This window comes from Bison bison, unplaced genomic scaffold (assembly GCF_000754665.1).
Source record: "Bison bison bison isolate TAMUID 2011002044 unplaced genomic scaffold, Bison_UMD1.0 scf7180017864517, whole genome shotgun sequence".
Classification (NCBI taxonomy): Eukaryota; Metazoa; Chordata; class Mammalia; order Artiodactyla; family Bovidae; genus Bison; species Bison bison.
Window position 1 is genome coordinate 6,934,428 of NW_011495070.1, and position 21,132 is coordinate 6,955,559.

Genomic DNA, 21,132 nt, shown 5'->3' on the forward strand with positions numbered 1-21,132 from the left:
AAGGAATCCACCTGCATTGTGGGAGACCTGGGTTCGATCCCTGGGTTGGGAAGATCCCCTGGAGAAGAGAAAGGCTACCCACTCCAGTATTCTGGCCTGGGGAATTCCATGGACTGTATAGTCCATGGGGTCTCAAAGAGTCAGACATGACTGAGTGGCTTTCATCGCCACTACCAATGCTTGTAATGATTCAACTTCACAATATCCTTTTTTGTTTCTATTTTATAATGATAGCAGCCATGTCTCTCTCCAGTAAATTATCCTGGTCAATGTAGTGACCTTCACTTCAGTCTATACTTCTTAAGGAATTGAAAAGCTTGCTATAGCTGGGTGGTAATTTCAGTTTCCAGTTCTCTACTTTTCCCTGGTAACCATTTCTCCCCTGTATACCACAAATTCTAACTCATTAAAGCATAGAGTTATTGAGGTTTGACAGAAAACAGCAAAATTCTGTAAAGCAATTATTCTTCAATAAAAAATAAATTAATTAAAAAAAGAGTCATGGGAATAAGAAGCAGAATATTCACCAGTGTGAGAAAGGTATACTTATGGGGGCCCCTATTTTCTCCTCTGTCTCTTCATATCTACAACTATTACAGTAGTGATACTGCCACATACTGATTTCTGGTTTAGAGCTTATATCCTTGAATAATGACTAGGTGTTTACATGCTGCTGCTGCTGCTAAGTCACTCCAGTCGTGTCCGACTCTGTGCGACCCCATAGACGGCAGCCCACCAGGCTCCTCCGTCCCTGGGATTCTCCAGGCAAGAACACTGGAGTGGGTTGCCATTTCCTTCTCCAGTGCATGAAAGGGAAAAGTGAAAGTGAAGTCGCTCAGTCGTGTCCGACTCTTTGCGACCCATGGACCACAGCCCACCAGGCTCCTCTGTCCATGGGATTTTCCAGGCAAGAGTACTGGAGTGGGGTGCCATTGCCTTCTCTGGTTTTACATACTAGTATAGGGTAAATCCTATAGATACCACTTACTGTTTAACTTGATTTTGTTTTTAGTGCTGTTAAATAATTGCCTTGGCCTAAATCTGTGTTGGTGAAACCACAAATTACTGTATGGGCAGAGTCACGTTGGAAAGATATGGCACATCTGAATTCCACTGAGGGTACATTGTTATTGCCTCAGTGGTAAGAGAGGGCAAGTATAAGGACCCAGTGCTGAGTGCGAATATAGTGTTGTGCCCTAGCCCGGCCCCAGTCTACAGAGACTAGGCCTGTCTCAGTACTCACAGGGTGGTAGAGACAGCATTCTGTAAATGTAAAACTTTTCAAATGACACCACACTTGTAGTATGGCATTTGAATAAATATGGATTTCTGTAGAATTCGGAGTGGAACAAAGCAACACAGAATGGATATTGTACTATTTTTTAATGGCTTGATTATACTCAACTTCCACTCATTCTTTAATGTTCTCTACAGTTCTTAGCCCTTGTCATCCTGTCATCCTGTTCCACATCCTTTCTCCCCCCTGGCCCCCGTCCTTGGCTATCTTACGTGTTTCTCTTACTGTCTTTCGTTTCCTGGTTCTCATTCTATTTTATCTTTTTCTTTACTTGTTGGATAGTTTCTATCCACAGATAATGTATAATCTCAGTGAATGAGGAGTTCAGAATCCCCTACCTTTAGATTGTGGGAGGGTAAAATATGGCAGTGTATTTCTGGGTGACTGGTAAGTGGTTTTTACCGAAAAAGTATTTTTAATAAATAGAGTAAGTGACATCCCCTCCCCAAATCTTGCTTCTATTTGTATATAATATATCTTATTTTTGTTAGGTTGAAACTCCATTGGAAGAAGCTATTAAATTTTTAACGCCATTGAAGAACTTGGTGAAGAACAAGATAGAAACTCATCTTTTTGCCTTTGAGATTTACTTTAGGAAAGGTAGGCAATTAGGGAATAGTGGCTCTGATAAAATTGATCACTTTATTTCTCAGAATATAGTTGCCAATTCTGATGGCCTCACCACTGTAGGATATTTTGGCAAATGCAAGTGCTGCTTCCTCACAAAGAAATGCCTGCTTTTTACAACATGTTATATGGAAGTACAGTGATGTGATTCTGTCTCCTAGGGCATTAAAATAAAAAATAGATTTACAATATGTAACTAAAATTAAGGTGAAATATAGTGATTATCATGCTCATATGTGGATAAAATTTAGTAACTAAATAATACACATAGATCTTAGAATAGTATCTGGTACACAATAAGCAGTAAATAATGTCAACCATTAGCCATTGTTACAGATAGAAGATGCGATGTTTGAGGTGTATCTCGAAGAACAGACCATACTTCTAAAAGAAAAGATGCATAGAAGGGAAGAATATCTGTTAAGAGAAAACAAGTGTGTATAAATAATGTTGAGGTTGCCTTTGTTACCTGCCTAAGCCAGGTAAAGGTTAGATGGAGGATTTTGGTTGCTAGATTTAGAATTCTTATAAGCTAAATGTAGTAGATATACTAAGAAGATTTTATGGTATTGAATTGATGTAATCCAAATGGTTCATTGAAAAAAAAATTTTATCACTAGGGTGATATGTATTCAAGGAAAGAGAAACTGGTTAGTAACATCTGACAAAATACTGCTCCAAACAGTAACTGTCCTGCTAAAAGACATAGAATAAAATGATACCTCTGTAGAGTATCCATTAAAAAATCATGATGATCAAATTCTGGGGAAAGGTTACAGTATAACATTGTTTCAAAATAAGATTCAGAACTAACTATAGTTTATTTTAATCTTTATTAAGATACTTATATGAGTATGTAAAATAGAATACTAGCTAAGAAGAAAAAAGATCAAAACATAAGAGATTGTCTCTTGATGGAGTTTGAGTGATTAAAATACTTTTTTCTATATTTTCTATTTTCCACAGTGCTCCTGTCGTAATTGGGAAAATTATTTTAATAAATAGTCCAGTAATTTTAAAGTTTTGTTAATAGTTAACATAGCTCTCTTTTAAGCAAATATTTTTTAAACAAATATTTTTGCATGGAACCCCAAAATGTAAAATACAAAAGCTATTCTGCTTTAAGTAGTGAAAAGCAGTCTGAATCCTACTGAGTTGGCTTCTTTGCTATGTACTACCTCTCAGTCACTCTCCAGCATTTGGAGTCCATTGCTACAGCATGAAAAGGGCAATAATAAAGGACATAGCCGTATTTTTAGCTTTCTGAGTGTAGCGGTTAGGGGAAAAGGAATTGTCAGAGGAGCCTAGGGTTTCAAATTTTGATATTTGGAGAGTTGTACCCTATTAGAGAAGCCTTAACAAAGACGGCTGTGGATGAGACTTGGAATTGTGGTGAGTATTTGGGTGCACTTTTCCATCCAACAGGTGGAGACACTACTAAAGCTTGGAAAACATGAGGGATGGGGTGGGAAGAGATAGCATTGGGAAAGATTAGAAAGTGATTAAAAACATAACCTTGGTCAATACTCTACCTTTGATGAGGAAGAGAAGCCAGGGATTGACCGGAGAGGAACAGTGAGGTGGAAGGGAAATGATTTCACATGTCGCAAAACACAAGAAAGGTGTAAACAATGTTGCTTTCAAGTGTAAACAATGAAGTTTTCTATCTAAATTTTTTATACTTAATAAAACCATTTTTCTTAATGTTGTGTGGAAAATACTAGCTAATGTTGCTAACCTGAGGAAGTCAATTGCTTCAGTCATATGTTGCTGTCCAGATGTGATTGACTCTAAATGAGTTTTTCTATTTGTAAGATACTATTAGTCCTCTAAAGGAGGGTATCTCTTTTTATTAAATGATCAAAATATATCTTTTTCTTTTTATAGAAAAGTTTCTTTTGATGCTACAATCAGTAAAGAGAGCATTTGCTATTGATTCTAGTCATCCCTGGCTTCATGAATGTATGATTCGACTCTTTAGTACTGGTATGTTTTAATTTTCTGTTACTTAAGTATTTGACTACAGTAGCTGATAGTGACTGAATAAGTGATTTATACAAGTTTGTTATAAACTCAAATCATTTTAAATTAAATTAGCCTGTGGAAAAAACAAGTCTTTTCTTTGTGGCGAAGGTCTTTATTTTAAGGCTAGAAATGTTGCCTGATTTTTACACAGACTCATTCAGTCCAGATATTTGAGAATCATCTTTATTTCTGTTTCTTAAAGGTTAATAAGTTGAAATTTTGAATATTTCATTATGTGATGTAGTTAATTGTTGTAAAATTAAAAAATCTCTTTGAAATTGACAAATTATCTCATTTACCTGTCTCTAGTATAATAATTTGAATCATAAAATTTTTGTCAGTAAATGTAGGGTAAAAGTAACTTTAAAACAAATTGTTGTCCTTTTCAAGTGTTTAGTCAGTAAGATCCATATGTAAGTTTTAATGTCAAGTAAAGCTACAGAATTTTAGAAACAAAAGGCGGAATATTATGCCAATTGGCTCTCATAGTTGAGAAATCTAGGACGCTAAAACACTAAATTACTTATTTACAGTAACACCAATAATTAGTAAAGAAACAGGAATGAGACCCAGATCTTCATATTGTTCTTTCTACTACCAGAGCTTTAAATTTAGAATAAAGTACTTCTGTAGTCAAGTAATGTTTTTTTGTTTTGGTTTTTAAGTAACTGGATAAGGAGAAATTCAATGTTTAGTAGAACAGTCTGCAGAATTTGAAAATACTGTTAGCTGTCTCATTGCTAAATACTCAACCCCATGTGAATCCATGCATTATATAAAAATAATGAGATTAAACCAGGTTTCCCAATCATTCTTTTGAAAATGCTAAACTGTCCCAGTTAACATTATTTTGACTTATAAGAAAAGGTAAAGCCTTATTTAGATCATATTTATGCTTGTCAAAAAAGTGATTTCCTGTTATAGAGGCTAAATCATAGAAAATTTCCCCCCAATTTTAAAAAATTCTGAAAGTAAGAATGTAGTCATATTATAGAAAGTAGAACTAATTGCTGTATTTAGTGAAAATAAGGAAGTTTCTTTTTAGTCTTTTTTTTTGATATTAAAGAAAAAAAAATTTTGAAATCATGAATCAAAACATTAAGGCTGGAAATAACAGCATAAATCATTTTTAGTTAGGATGAAATGCATTCAAGTTATTTTCAGTATATACACACTTCATTTTTATACAGTCCTTTCCTGAAAGATAATAAAATAATACATATAAAGTTTATGGAGTTAGAGTTATATTCATTTGAAGTATAAATTGGAAGTGACAAACATATAGTTCTAATGAGTGTGTGGCTTGATGAACATATAACCATTTTCTTGGAACAATTGTTTCAGAAAATGAAAATGTTTATGAACTTTAGAAGAACAAAGAATGATCCAACATTAAAAGTTAGAATTAATTGAGTGGAGTTAATGTTACCTATTGTCATTGCTTCAGGTATTATCTGACATCATTGTCAGGGAGAGATTTACAAAGTAATCCTTATTTTGACTACATTTAGGCATCTTTGTTACTGCAAACCCCCTGAGTTCCTTTTACTAATTAATATATTTGGTTCTTGAGAAAAATACTTGATTTTGAAGTAACTTCTCAGGAACACATTTGTCATGTTAAGTTATATTGTAGTAATTTCTTTACAAAGAAACCCTCACAATAACACCTTTCCAGAAATTATGGAGGAAAAAGAAAAAACAATGGCTCCACACTTACTTTATTAGTTGTAGAAGCATCTCTAAGTGAATGTTCACTGTAGCGTAGTTATGAGCGTCTTCCAAATCTCCAGAACATTACATTACCAGTGTAAGTAGTAATCACCCCCGAAGTCATTTACTGTATAGGATGTCCCCTTCCCCCTTTAATTATGAGAATGATAGTATCTCTTCCAGGTTTTTCACTTTTGTTTTAAGTTGTAGAACTTAAGGCAATTTTTATTATATTTCTGGTCAGTTCTAAGTAGAAATAGGACCTTAGGTATTCATTTGTTTTGATACCTGCTTACATGTTTATGTTCCCTTAAATGTTTTTAAAATTAGTAGGTTTTGGTCACCTTAATCTATAATGAATCTTACATTATTTTCCTCTCTCATTTGTACAAACTCATTTTTTCCTTTTCTCTGCAGATTATTTCTCATCTGTACTTATGTATTTCCTCCAAAAAAAACCTCGCTTAATTAATATGGTCATTTATTTATTTTGCTGTATTAAGTAGTAATCACTTAGTAGCTTGTACTTAATCAGTAGTGAGTAATAATTATCTCACACAAAATATCCTTTTCTACCGAAATTTTAACCAAAAAATGCTGACTAGTGTGGGAACCCAGGGAAACTCTTTTTGCTAAGAATCAGCCCCCTCTTTAATGTGACTTTTAACTGTTGGTGATAACTAAACTTATTCAGTCTGATAATAACATGAACCAAATGTTGTTTTAATTTTAGGGTATCTCAGGACTCAACTCATAGGCCCCTTGGAAAAGGTTTAATATAGCATGGGAGACAATTAGATAGTCTGAGATTTTTTACTTTCTTGAGATGTCAGTAATTTTTGGTTAGTTTTTAATCAGTGTCACAAAATATTTAGATTGACTCCCTGTGCTTCCATTAGTCTTCACCCATAAAAGATTATTTAATAAATCTGGGACATTTGAGGCTACTCCTTCCATAGGACATTCTAAATTTTGCTACAGTAGAATTGATTGGTTGGTTGATTGTAATATTTTCCTGGAAATTGCAGTTCAGTTTACATGATTAGTGATTAGAGGAGAAAACTGAGTTAGTTGACCAAAAACAATTTGTGAACCAGTAAGGAAGTATTTTTGGAAACATTCTTTTTTAAATCTATTAAATAAATGAATGATTTATTAATATAAACTATTAATACAAAAAAAGGGGAAATAGCTATTAGTCGATGTTGGTAGTTATTTAAATATTCCCTCTTTGACACATCCTAAACACAAGACGTATGTATTTATGTATTTTCAACTGTATGGGCTTTTTTTTAATTACTTTTCTGAGATTTTTTTAATCTGAGGAAAACAAGTTAATAAAAGTGATGAAAAACATGAAACGTATGGTTTCCAGCTATGAACCATAAAATTACTTTCCTGTCTGCATATATAAAGTGTCCTAAAAGCATTTCAGGCAAACCACTGAGGCCCACAGAAGTAATAAATTTTATAGATACCTGTTTGTTGACATAATGTTCATTGTAATTGGCTATAACCTATTTGAACAGATTTTCTCCTTCCAGTTCACTCTGTACTCCTAAGCCCATTCCCCACCCCCAAGACAAATATTGATAAAATTGCCAAATCCAAGTTGAAAATACAGGCATAATGGAGATTAAGCTAAATCCTTTAATTAGTAGCTCATTTATTTGAGTTAACCAATTCTATAGAATGATAGAAGAAATGTTGTTCAACCAGCAAAGGGAACATATCAATCAATTATTTAGTTACTGACTACATGTAGAATATTTCATTTGAAAGTTTGCTATTCAAAAGTTCAGTGTTTTTTAAACTTAGGGTAGTGATCTATTAGTGAGAAAATGAAAGAAGTTGAGTGGGTCATTATCATTTGAAAGCATTTGAAAACTTAAAATAGAAATAAATTAGAGTATAAGATACAAGAATGTGCTGCACAGTGTAAGGGTCAGTGTTCTGTGAAATTTTTGCTTCCCATAATAAGTTATGTCTATAGGAAATATGCTTATCAGAGTACAGATACTTGGTTGTAGTCAAGAGTTTGAAAGCCACAATAGTTTCTAATCATAAGGAAAATCTATTTATGTTTTCTTCAGTCTGTGACAAAAATAGTGCCTACAGTATATGGAATATCTATTATGTCATTAGCTATTTTATTTGTGGGGCTTCCCAGATGACTCAGCTCTAAGAATCCACCTGCCAACGCAGGAGACATGGGCTTGATATAGTTTGATCCCTTTGTCAGGACCATCCCCTGGAGCAGGAAATGGCTATACACTCCAGTATTCTTGCCTGGAAAATTCCATGGAGAGAGGAGCCTGGCTAGCCAGCCATGACTTAGCGACTAAACAGTAACATTTTATTTGTAGCTTTTTCTTACTGTGGTCTTCTGGGTTAGATATCACCTCAATTTTATAGATCAAGGAATAGGGTCAGAGAGCTTATGATTTGTCCACACTCAAATCATGCTCAGGTCTGTCTGGCTTAAAGCTCCAGACTATCTCTCTATACCAAACTAGGATTCAGCCCAGAGAGATTGGGAGTCAGTTTTTCCATCTCCGAATGCCAAAGCATATGATGACAACAGTGCATTCCTTACAGGAAAATGCTTTGGTGGTCGTTTGGAAATTATTATGTAGTGATAGCTTAGTTCACATAATCATTGAATATAAAGATCCATGGCTTTTTTAAACTGATAAATTTGTAATGGTTTACTTGGATATAGAAGAAGATGGGATAGGGTGAGGAAAATTCTTTTGATCTTCTGCACTATATTTGGTAGCCTTTAGAAAATTGTTGGATTATTAGTAAGTTTATTCAGTCTTTGTATATATAATTGCTTTGCTTTGTTGACCTCAATAAATTAATTTCTTAATTCTATAAATTGTATCAGTATCTAACTGCTAATAAGAGTTTGTTTTTAATTTGTTCAGCAGTGTGTGAAAGTAAAGATTTACCCGATGCAGTTAGAACAGTATTAAAACAAGAAATGAATCGTCTTTTTGGAGCAACGAATCCAAAGAACTTTAATGAAACTTTTCTGAAAAGGAATTCTGATTCATTGCCACACAGATTATCAGGTAATCAGTTTATTTTGTCCTTATCTCAGCCTCTAAAACAGCTTCAGTTTTTACTATAGTGGGTCATTGACAGGTTACACACTTTTTGTATGACAGAGGCAAATGTGTATATATCACATTTTAATCCTATGAAACAGGCAGCTTAACCTCCTATACATTTTTTAGTGTTTTAGATAAAATCATTACTATGAATCAAGGTTAGTAGTTTCTCCTGGTTCTGCATAGGCATTATAAAGAAGCAAGTGTAACTGAATTTAGCTAGCTATTACATACACTGAAGGAGGATCTTCTTATTTTTTTCTCTCATTAGCATGCTCTTAAAATTCATGTAGATGCAACCATCGTCTTTAATTTCTCATGCTTATATAAGCTGTGAGACTTGGCAGTGCTGGACACCTAAAACCATCTCCCAAGCAGGGATCATCTGGCAAGAGTCTGTGCTAATGAGCCAAGGTCTGGACTTGATGGGACCCCTGGGTAGTGCTTTAGCAGTGTACTCATACCTGTCAGGGTTGGGTATCTCCCACACCCCTCTCCGTCACACCAGACACACACACACACCCCCCTACCTGTCAAAACACACACACAAGTATTCTCCTTGATCCCAAATTACCTTCATTTTAGAAAGAAGAAAGCTATCCATGGTCCCACCACACAAAGACAAATATTATTAGAAATATTGGTGTTTTTTCATAGTCTCTCTCACCTTAATCATTCTCTTGGTTTGGACAGTTAGACTTTCTGGTCTACTGTCTCAGGTTTTTGTTTTTTCAAATGGCTGTTTGCACTTTTCTAGTAAAGTGCCACACTGTGTGCACATCGATCCTGCTTTTATATTTGAGTGGATAGTAGGTAAAAACGCTGGGTTTACCTTGAAATAAACATTTGCGTTTTCCCTCTCATTTAGCTGCCAAAATGGTATATTATTTAGACCCTTCTAGTCAGAAGCGAGCTATAGAGTTGGCAACAACACTTGATGAATCCCTCACTAACAGAAACCTCCAGGTAAAGAGTTTTTCATTATTTCTCTGTAAGAGTTACTTGACTCTTTGTTTCTGTTTTTACCAGGATAATTTTCACCAATTAATTTTTTTTTGTTATTTATGCATACTCTTTTCCAAACTATTATGACTCCATCTCAGAAACTTAGTTTATCTTAAATTTATTTAAGATTGTATATGTGTGCACACATATACAGCAAGATGCCCTGGAGAAAGGGAATGGCTACTGTCCACTCCAGTATTATTGCCTGGAAGATTCCACGGACAGAGAAGCCTGATTGGCTACAGTCCATGGGATCTCATAGGACAGAGCAACTAACACTTCCACTTTCAGTTAGATTAGAACCTTGTAAAGAGTCAAAATTTGTGGGGTACTAAATATCTGGAAACTTCATAGTGTTTTCCAAGTGAAAAGGTGAAGAAAGAAAACATGAAAATGCAAGTCACCATGATTCATTTAAAAATATAAACAGACTTAAGGGTTTGGTTGAAAGAATTACTAGTATTCATGAAAATTTTTCCTTGGATGTATATGCTTTGTATTTCTGAGACTCTCTTTCCTTCTTCATCAGTGGACATACCATAAAGGTTCTCTTTAATTTGAATAGAAGGTTAAAAAATAATGTTTGATTTTGCCATCTGGCTCTGAGCCTCCAAAAAAATTAAAGACTTGGGTGTAGTCATTGACAGTGGCATGTAAATTCCAACAGTTAACGCACAGGGCCAGGTAGGTTCAGGCTGCATTCCAGAGGTTACCTGCTGAGAGCTGAGTGTCTTTGGATGTAGCACCTTGCTTGTGTCACCTTAATCCCGACCCTGTTTATATATCCATCCTTTTGTGTAAACCTTGCAGTTCTGAAGAACATAATTCTAATGGAATGCATAGTGGGAGTAAATACTTTCCTATATATGTACATTTTGCCTCTCATTTTGAAAACCTTTTGGGAATGAAATGTCCAATAAATTCACAGTAAATTTTTTCCTTTTAAGCAAATTATAATGTGACCTTTTTTCTTTCTCCAGACATGTATGGAGGTATTAGAAGCCTTGTGTGATGGTAGCCTAGGAGACTGTAAAGAAGCTGCTGAAGTTTATAGAGCAAATTGTCATAAGCTTTTCCCTTACGCTTTGGCTTTCATGCCTCCTGGATATGAAGAGGATATGAAGATCACAGTTAATGGAGATAGTTCTGCAGAAACTGAAGAACTGGCCAATGAAATTTGAACATCATCAAACAAGCAAACGGAATGACTTTGGACCATATCTAGTGTATAATATTTTTGTCACGCACCTGCTGCATTGCTCTAACTTACACAGAATGAGAAGAGTAAATGTTCTTGCCTTCAAATAGTGTTTTACGTTTTTTATCCTGCTGAAAAAGTATATATAAAATATCTAACATATTACAGGATATAGGTTCAGTTTCTTAAAAAATTAAAAGCTGCTAAAATTGAGGGGTTAAAAAAAGATACCTTATCCTATTCCTACCTACCCACCCATGTTTTTAAACTAATTTATATAAAATCTGGAGGCTGTTACAGCTAACAAAGCAGGTGTGTGGCAGAAATATTACTTTAAATTTGTCTTGTGAGATTTTACTATATCTCAGACAGCGTAAATGCTGTTTTAGCACTGGATTCTTTCACTGAGCACAAAGAGTTGTTGGGGCTTTAGCATCTAACTGATTTTGTTACGGGGTTGATTATGACCATAGGAAGTATGCAATGTGAATCACTATTTACAGAGAAACCTACAACAGATGCTTGATGTTGTAGAAGCTGGGACATATAGATACCAAGCAGAATTATAAGAAAACCTAGAGGGTGTTCAATACGCTTGTTGTGTTTCCAAAATTCACTGTACATGATCAGTTTGGTGTTCTTGTACCACAGTTTTTAACTGAAGGAACCAGTTGGAACAATCTCAATTCTAACTAAAACTTGAAGAACTAAAATAACAATGCAAACCTTTCAGCATTGTTTTGGCCAAACTTGTTAAAACTGTAATGCAAGAACCAAATGCACTGTGATGTGGCACCAACTAATTAGCAAGCATGAACTTTTCACCCAAGAGTGAAAAAAGAAAATCTACCATGGCTTGAAGTTAAAGAGCAGAACTCCTGACTACCATTCTATGACTGATCAAGAGACTAATAGTTAAAAACCTCAGCAGGCCTTGTTCACGATATGCAGAAAAAAATGTGCTGCAGTTTAGATACCTCTGGAATTTTTCCACAGTGTCACAGGTTTGTAATACTTGAAGCCCTACATTTCTAAGAATATATTTCTTGCTCAGTTGTTTCAGGCAAGCCCAAGACTTTGTAATTTTTAAAGGGCCCAAGATTTCTTTCTTTCTTTCTTTTTTTTTTTCAATAACAGACCAGCTTCTTTTTCCTGCAGTTACAGATGTAATTTCCTTTTTGTTGTCAAACATAAGGTACCAAATATGATGCAATAAATTGTTTTGAAAAACAGTTGTGTGAATATTTCAACTAATATGTGTTGGGCTTCTGTGAAAACACACAGGTGGAAACAGAGGTGCAAGCCAGAGGCAGTGTAGTGTGCTGTGAGGCTAGTTCAGATGGGAACTTTTGGGAATGGACTTAGTGTTGGTGTCAGGGAAGTTCCATTAAGCAAGCATAGTGCTGTTCCTGCATTAAGATTTCCTTGAGGGCTAGGATGGCAGCAGGTACTATGAATATATTAGTAATTTGAAAGGAAAAGTGAGAACTGCTATTTTGTTTGAGAAAGTGAGCCTTAAAATTTTAAACCCAAACACTGAGAACTAGCCAGAGGCTCTGTATTCTCATTGCATTTTCAAGATCTCAACAAATAAGGATATTAAGTAAAATGAATCGATTGTATATAATTGACCTTTTTGTGGTACTTTTAGTTTATAGAAAGTATATTCTAAAGGGAATTTTCAGGAGACCTGATCCTTTTACTGATTGAACAGTTGTGCTAAACTCAGCATTTCATAGTACATGACCTGCATTCCACATCCCAGTCTAGTAATTTAGTGGTGTAAAGACAAGTACAGACTGGACTCTAGAGCTTTGTTATGTTTATTAACTGGCCCTGACTCAGGAACATCTTAACAGATGGCAAAAAAACAAAACTTTTTTCAACTTCTCCTATGAGTGGCAACTGAAGTTCTTATTGTTGGTAGAGAACACTTAGTGCTACCTCTGCCACTAGTGAGGTGTTTGGAGGAGGCACCAGCCATAAAACAGGGGGTGTATGTGTGAATTATGTTTAAACTCTACTGTATATTGAAACAAAATTCTTATATTTGTCTTGACAATGTTCAAATGATGTAGATTGTCTTAGAATGAATATTCATAAGTACTAAGAACTCTTGATGCAGAGGCCACCCATGAGGAGCGAAATTCCTAACATGTATATTGTATTCCAAACCAATTTTACTGGAACTATTAAATAAATATTTTATTTTCTTTCAGGTTTACTTGATAGTGGATACATTGTCTGGTCTCAGAGGATATTGACAGAGGTTCATTGAATGTCCAGACATCACCCCTAAAACATTGTACTGTGCTATCTTACCCTGGATAGTATGAACTGAATCATCTCACATTTGCCTCATTCACTCTATTCCAAATGATGCTGTGGGGGAAAACAGGGTTAGGAAAAAAGTGGGGGGAAAAATGCAGTGATGTTGTAATCTAAACAAGTGCCTTATGTTTATTGCTAAGAACTGGTGTTATCAACCCTTTTGAAAAGAAAGGGTTCCTTGACCTGTATTAACATAGGAGAAGTAAAGTTCTTTTTGTTTTTCTTTATATTTACTACTCTTGTCATTTCTCATTTAAAAACTAAAATCTGACTATCAGATTAGTTTTCCTCAGCTTTAATTCGATAGTTGAGTCTTTAGCATTTTCAACATTTTTCTGTACCTATTTATTATGCACAAGAATAAAGATGATCTGATAGCATGACTAAAAGTAGTCCCGATACTAGTGAACAGCTTTCCTGTGGGTTTTATCACTCCCTTGTTTTTCACAGTGTTGTTTGTACTCCACGATATATTGCTGTTAGATCTGTAAAATGAAAGCTGTGACTGTAAGAGGAGGCCAGAAAAATGTGGTCTAGATCAGGTAGGTCTAGATCATTTATCATTTGTGATAAATGCAGGGAAGTCTCTTGTACACCATTTCTAGGAATATTTCAGCTACCACATGTAGCATCTGTTCGGGAAAAAGTTTGAAAGTGAAGTGTTGGATTTTCTTACAAGATATGTATGTATTTGTCTTAATAATTACCAGCCTTAAACTTTGAAATGACTAAGAATTCAAAGAAAGACTGACCTTTCCGATGGGAGGTAGTTTTGTTCTGCCTTGTGTTCCACCTCTTAAGTTACAGGCAAGGTTTCTTGATACCATCCTGCTGACATCTGAACTTTGCTAAACCCACTGCCAGATCTACATGAAAAACTCCCATGAAGTGGCCATGCTGCCCCATAGGGGGTGAACCTATCAAGTTTTGTTCCAGTTTTGATGGTTGGAAATCTCACAACTTGTAGCAATAAAACATTTTTGGAAAAGGTTATTCTTTGTTGAATTGCACTTTCAGTATGCTCCTACTAGAGGGATGTTGGTAGTGTGCAGGAGGTTCTGGAGAAAAGAATGCTCTCACTTTGATGAAGCAGATTATTGGGTACATACTTTAGGTTACACAGCCTATTTAACACTGCTGCGTCCATCAGGACATACCCTCCCTCATGGTGATGGAAAAATGGGCAGAAGGAAAGGGAAGCAGTAAGGAAAGCAGTGTGTTGTAGGAGAGACTTTTCCCAGCCTCTTGGTTTTCCCAGTTGGCCTTTGAAGTGATGCCATCTTGGGATTATAGCCAAAGAAAGAAAAATTGGTACTATTTAAATTAGAACTTACTGAACTGTCAACTATAGATAAACTTGGAATTTTAATCCTCAGTGCTATTTGTAAGGGTTCTGTGTGCAAGAAATAGAATACACTTTGTTTCAAGGCTTCTTGTAACAAAAGTAATCCTTGGCAATCTAATAAGATTGTAATATAGTTCTTACATTTTTTAATACACGTTTTTTTGGTGTCTAAAAAGTCTATTTTATTTCATACAACTGGTATAGTTCTCTTTAACTGAAAAAAAAATTGATGATGGGAAATTTCCTATCTGTTATAAAGAATTCTGCTGTTGCTTAAATCCTCAACTTGGCCTCAATAAGTATAAAGTTTCAGAAACAACATAGGAGTGAAGAGATTTTTTGAATATATTCTGGATCCCATGGCCTGCTTTCAGCTAATAATTAAATTTGCCTTCTATATTTAGTTACCTGTGAATTGTCTGAGTCTCCATACCATTTTTTTGGCTGTCTTTCCAGTCTACCGTAGTTTTCTAGCATTGAGCTTTGATAAACCTGCTGTTTGTTTACTTTGATCTGCAGGTTTATCAAGTCCATTGTCTAGTGCCTGATGCCTTATCACAACTGGTCTAGGTACTGGGTTTTCTAAAGTATTCTTCTAAAACTCCTGGTGTTTCTTAATAGTGAATAACTAACCACCTCTCATCTTTCTTTTGAACTATTAATATTTGCCTTTGAATAGTCCTTCTATTGGCTGACGCATTCCATTTCTCAGTATTTTTCAGTGACCTGCTAGGATGCTTGTTTCTTAGAGAAATACCTAATTACAGTGTCAAATGATTAATACTTTGGTATTAATTAACAAACTCATGAAAAGCCATTTTTAATGTGATGTATGAAATCTTAAGAATTTACACAGGGTACATTTCAGGGTAGTGACTAAGTACATAGTTGATACTCAAATCTTTGTGAAATTTGCTATGAATATTGGCCTACAGATGGTAGAAAATAGCAATAAAGCACTATTAATTTTCAGGTCATTTGGTGCAAAGGCTTAAAGAGTTTTTTTAATCTACTGATTTAGAATATTCCCATTTTTCTTCCCTTTGTCCCTGTCTCTTGGGCTTCAGAGATTTCCTCAGAATACCGCAGATCCATTTTATTTTATTTTTATGTTGAATGAACTTCTCACATCTAATTTTTGGTTTTCTTCCTATAGTTTGTCAGAGGAGTGGTTGTGACTGGCCTTGTAGGAAGCAGATGACTGAAGGACCATCCTCTTTCTCAGTTGCCTGTTCATTGTGGCATTAGTTGGCAGTGAATCTTCTCATCCTTCATGTCTTTAGCAACCAACCAGCCAGGTAACAATCACGTCCAGTGGAATTAAGTTACTTCAAAGATTGTCACTCAGTAGTTTTTCTTTCTTTCAAACATAGGGAGACTGGTAACACAAACCACTTAACCTTTATTAAGGCTCTGTTTTCTGCGGTTAGTTCAGTTTCTCGGTCATGTCTGACTCTGCGGCCCCATGGATCGTAGTATCTCCACTTTTAATCATTACAAGTAAGGAGAGACACTAGGTGGAGGTCTGTAGTAGTTACTTCTAAACACTTGACCTATAGATAGCCAGTGTTCATCACAACTGGAATTGTGGTCTAGTTGATCTTATCTACTTAGGGCTGGCAATTGGACCTTTTAAAACTTAATCCTAGTTATATATTAGAGTCCCAGGGGGATTATTTAAAAGCCACAAACCCCAGTGCCCAGGCCCACCTGCAAAGTTCTGATTTAAATTATCTGGAGCCAGGCCTGGAAATTGGTCCTTTATTTTCTTTCTTTAAAGACTACCCCAGTGATTCTTAAGGTAGACTGTTTTGATTTTTTTTTTTTTTTTTTTTTTTGAGGAAGTTCAAATATTTTAAAGAGATACAAGCAAAAAGATGAATTTTCCCCTATCTTACATTAAGGGGAAGAATTTGTATTTTGCTTTTTCCCCTCATTCTGCTGCTCTACTACCTGAGATGTGTGTGTACACTTGGTCACTCAGTAGTGTCTGACTGTTTGAGACCCTATGGACTGTGTAGCCCACCAGGCTCCTGTGTCCATGGGATTTTCCAGTCAAGAATACTGCATTGGGTTGCCATTTCCTACTCCAGGAGATTTTCCTGTTCTGAGATGCTGGTATTCAAAGAGGAAAATAAATCACTTCTACATAGTTTTGTTACATGTCCTGGTAGCTTGGCTTCATTTAAGCAATAATTCTTGTAGATGCATGATTGAGTTTTCTAATGGATGAATACCAAAGCAAAGCACAAAGTCTTTTAAATAAGGATTGGTGGTGAGAATTCATACACTCCTAATATGCATACCTAAACCTCCAATCAAATATGTAGGGTTTGTTTTTTTTTTTTCTCTCCATAAAGGACTACATTTTGCTTCTTTCTTTTAATTGAAAGTTAACTTTAAAAATTTTTAATTTTAAATTTTGGCTGCACCGCGTCTTTGTTGTGGCAGCGGGCTTTCTCTAGTCGCGGCGTGCAGGCTCCTCTTGAGCATGGGCTCCAGAGTGCGCCGGCTCAGTGGTTGCGGTGTGTGGGCTCTCTAGTTGCAGCATGCAGGCTCCTCTTGTGGAGCACAGGCTCCAGAGTGCGCCGGCTCAGTGGTTGCGGTGTGTGGGCTCTCTAGTTGCAGCATGCAGGCTCCTCTTGTGGAGCACAGGCTCCAGAGTGCGCCGGCTCAGTGGTTGCGGTGTGTGGGCTCTCTAGTTGCAGCATGCAGGCTCCTCTTGTGGAGCACAGGCTCCAGAGTGCGCCGGCTCAGTGGTTGCGGTGTGTGGGCTCTCTAGTTGCAGCATGCAGGCTCCTCTTGTGGAGCACAGGCTCCAGAGTGCGCCGGCTCAGTGGTTGCGGTGTGTGGGCTCTCTAGTCACGGCGTGCAATCTTAGTTGCCCTGCAGTATGTGGGATCTTAGTTCCCTGACCAGGGATCAAGACTCTGTCCTCTGCATTGAAAGGTAGATTCTTAACCCCTGGACCACCGGGCAAGTCCCTGCATTTCTATAAGTGAATGAATTTCTATTACAAATCTCAGGTATGAGAGGAACCCTGATTCTGTGACAGACAGAATTAAAATATGGCTTGTTGGTATAGAACCTGATAAGGAGGTTTATGTGCAACAGAATCATATATCAAATTAAAAACTAGTTTATGAGAGCTGTTGAAATAATATTCTGAATAGTTCTCCCAAATTTATCCAACCTAGTAGTTTTCTGTAATGAAATAGGAAATGTTTTATAGACCAGCCCTTATGTGTATCTACTTTATTCCTGATTGGTTAAAGATTTTGATGAATGAGACAAGGTAATACTGTTCATTGCCATTTTTGTGTTTATAGACATGGATGGTTTTCCTTTACCTTAAGTTTTTAGATCAGACAGAACCAAGTTTAAATCCTGGCTCAGGTATCTTAGGCAAGATACTAAGAATTCCTAGTTCATACAGTTGTTGGAAGGATTAAGTAACATATTGTATATAAGTGGTTATCAGAAAGCCTGACATATAAGGATTCATTATAAATATTCATAGGCATTATTTATAAGCATTCATTTAAATATTAGTATTTGCAAAAGGATGTTCTCTTCTGTTTACTTGTCAGCGTTCTATTTGATTATCTCTGTTTATCTCCTGTAGTACACTGGACCAGTATACTCAGGAAATAGTTTATAATCTTTTTGTAGATATTAACAGCTCAAATTATGCTTTTTTTCCCCCTAGTGTTTTACTTTACATGTTCTAGCACTTTGGATTATTTTGCCTTTTCATACAATAGAGAAAACCACCAGTAAAACCTCTGTCCTCCCATCATTCTGACATTCATGGAAACTTACTAGTGTTAGTGAACTTGGCAGATTTCCTGATGTTGCTTTTATAGTTATTTAGAAGATACAAAATAAGACCAGTCCCAGTGTCTTTCCTTTCATCCATTCAGTAGTTAGTAAATGCCTACCACCTCCAGAAACTATGCTTCATACTGGGGATATATGACATCGCTGTTGCTCTCACAGTTTTCTCAGGCTAGTGAAGGAGACGGGCAAATCAAGAAATGATTGCAGCAGCAATATATAAACCCCTAGGAATCAGTACTCATTTCTGTTTGGATGAACTGGGAGAAGCTTAACAGAGTATGTTCCTTGAGCTTGGAGAGATAAAGATGAATTTCATATACAGACAAAAGATAGCATGTGCCTAAAGGTTCAGATACATGAAACAAGGTCATGTATTCAGGGACTGTAAAATAGTATGAACAGAATCTGGGAAATAAGGCTGGAGCTCAAATTAGCAATACTTAGATGGCCTACTAAAAGACTAGATTTGGCTCTGTGGGGTCACACAGAGTCGGACACAACTGAAGTGACTTAGCAGCAGCAGAAGCAAAGGTCAGTTATTGAAGAATTAGGGAAAGATGATAAGTATTTGAGAAAATTCCACTAGCAGTGTGATGGTGAGAATAGGGAGTGAGATTGGAGGCACCAAGGCTAATCAGAAGACTCAAGCTGAGTAATACTCCTGAGTTCCTACTTGTGCCAGGCAATGTAGTAAGCATTTTGTACTGGTTAGCTCACTTAAACCTTAAAAAAAATAGGAGGCAGGTATTGTTCCTGTTTAACAGCTTGAGAATCATAATTTTCCTCTGGTCACATAGCTTGTGAGTGAGAAAAATAGGCATTCAGGCCCAGGTATGTCTAACAAAGTGCTTGCTTCAGATCAGTATAACAACTGGAAAGAAGTGAGGACAGTGAGGACAGCAGCAGTTAAGTATTAACATGAAGAAGAGAGCCAAGGATACAAGAAATGTTAGGCAGATAGCACCTCCATCAACAAGACATGAAAGTTAGCAGTGATGCGCAGGGTTTTGGCAAAAAAACCTACCTTTAATATTATCATTAAACAGGGTCAAGAATTGAGAGGGAGAAATTGAGGGAAAAAGAAAGAGGTCTTTTCAGTCATGAATTTTAGGCATATAACATAACGTGTAGTGGGCAGCTAGGTATGAGTCTAAAACTTACAAGAAAAGTGACTTGAAGAGTGAGCCATGAGTGGTATGACTTGACAAGACTGTTCAAAGAGAATAAGAAAAGGGGGTAGAGGAAGAGAAGCTAGTGAAAGAACCTAGTAGTCAAGAAGCTAGACTTTGAAAATAATAGTTTTGAGGAATCAAGGGTTTTCAAGGATTGGGGTCAATAAGTTCAAAATCAAGACGCGATAATTCACATCAATCTAGTTGTTAACATTTTGGAATAAGTCTGGATATCAAATGTTGGCTAAGATGTTGAAAAACAACAGAGGAACTCTCAGGTATCCTGTCTTTGAGTGTATAGATTGGTATAATCATTATGAGGGCAACATTCATTTACTAAAATGAAACGTGCATAAACCAGCTATTCTGATAGGATACCTGTATCTATAGATCTAACTCTTGATATAGATCTCTGTGTCTGTAGATATATAGAGATATGCCCTGTAAACATTCCCACACATTTGCCAGATACGTGCAAGGATGTTCATTGCAGTATTGTTTATAATAATGAAACTTGGAAATAAAATGTAACATAAATGAGTAAATTGTGGTATATTCATTTAATGAAATGCTCTACAGTTAAATAAGCTAGGATTAAGTGAATCAAGAATTGCGCTCCAAAACAGTAATGATCCACAAGCAAAGAGGAAGTTAAATGGCATTATATTTCTTATATGTAGAAATTAAAAATTTTCTTCTAAATTTTTTAAGCCAGATAATACTAAGTATGGTTTATGTGAATATTCACATAAAGTAAAAGTTTAAAAACAGGTTTGGGAATTTTAAACTGTCCAGAATTCGGGACAGTGGTTCTCTTTAAACAAGGGAGAATCATGTTGGGAACGTGAGGGTCCTATAGTTTTTATTTCTTAAAAAACATGTTTGAGATAGATATGGCAAAATGTTAACATTAGGTGTTTTTGTTCATTTGGGGTGGGGTACTTTTTTAGAAAGTTAAAAAAATTTTTTTTAATTCCCTACTGGATAAAAGTGGGTGGACAAAAATATACTAAGATAATACTAACTCAGAAAGTAGAGAAAAAAATCTATAGTCAAAACAAATGCTTCTTTGGTTTCCCAGGAGGTTAAGGATACTTTTACTGATGTATTAAGCTTGATGAGAGGGCTTCCCTGGTGGCTCAGTGGTAAAGAATCCACCTGCCAATGCAGGAGACATGGTTTCAGCCCCTAGTCTGGGAAGATCTCACATACTGTGCAGCGCCTAAGTCATGCTCTACAACTATTGACCCATCCGTGCTCTGCAGCCTGGGAACCACAACGACAAGCCTACGAGCCCTAGAGCTCGTGCTCCGCAACAAGAAAACCTACCACAATGAAAAGCGCGTGCTTGCCACAACTAGAGGAAAGCCCAAACAGCAAGGGAGACCCAGTCGAAGGATGTGTAACAATTTTTCCAGAAGAAAAGACTCAAATAATGTATAAAACATTGCCCTTTGTAATTT

At 36.1% G+C, this 21,132-nt stretch overlaps 1 protein-coding gene across 1 annotated transcript in view; it reads left to right on the top strand.

The window, feature by feature from the left end:
- The window catches only part of NAA15 (N(alpha)-acetyltransferase 15, NatA auxiliary subunit), a 75,822-nt gene extending 59,158 nt beyond the window's left edge, over window positions 1–16,664 (top strand). The window contains exons 16-20 of the mRNA XM_010830286.1: window positions 1,789–1,897; window positions 3,812–3,910; window positions 8,593–8,739; window positions 9,647–9,744; window positions 10,764–16,664. Coding sequence (XP_010828588.1) covers window positions 1,789–1,897; window positions 3,812–3,910; window positions 8,593–8,739; window positions 9,647–9,744; window positions 10,764–10,964 — 654 coding nt within the window. The 3' untranslated portion in view covers window positions 10,965–16,664. The remainder of the gene's footprint in view (window positions 1–1,788; window positions 1,898–3,811; window positions 3,911–8,592; window positions 8,740–9,646; window positions 9,745–10,763) is intronic.
- Window positions 16,665–21,132: the final 4,468 nt, after the last annotated feature.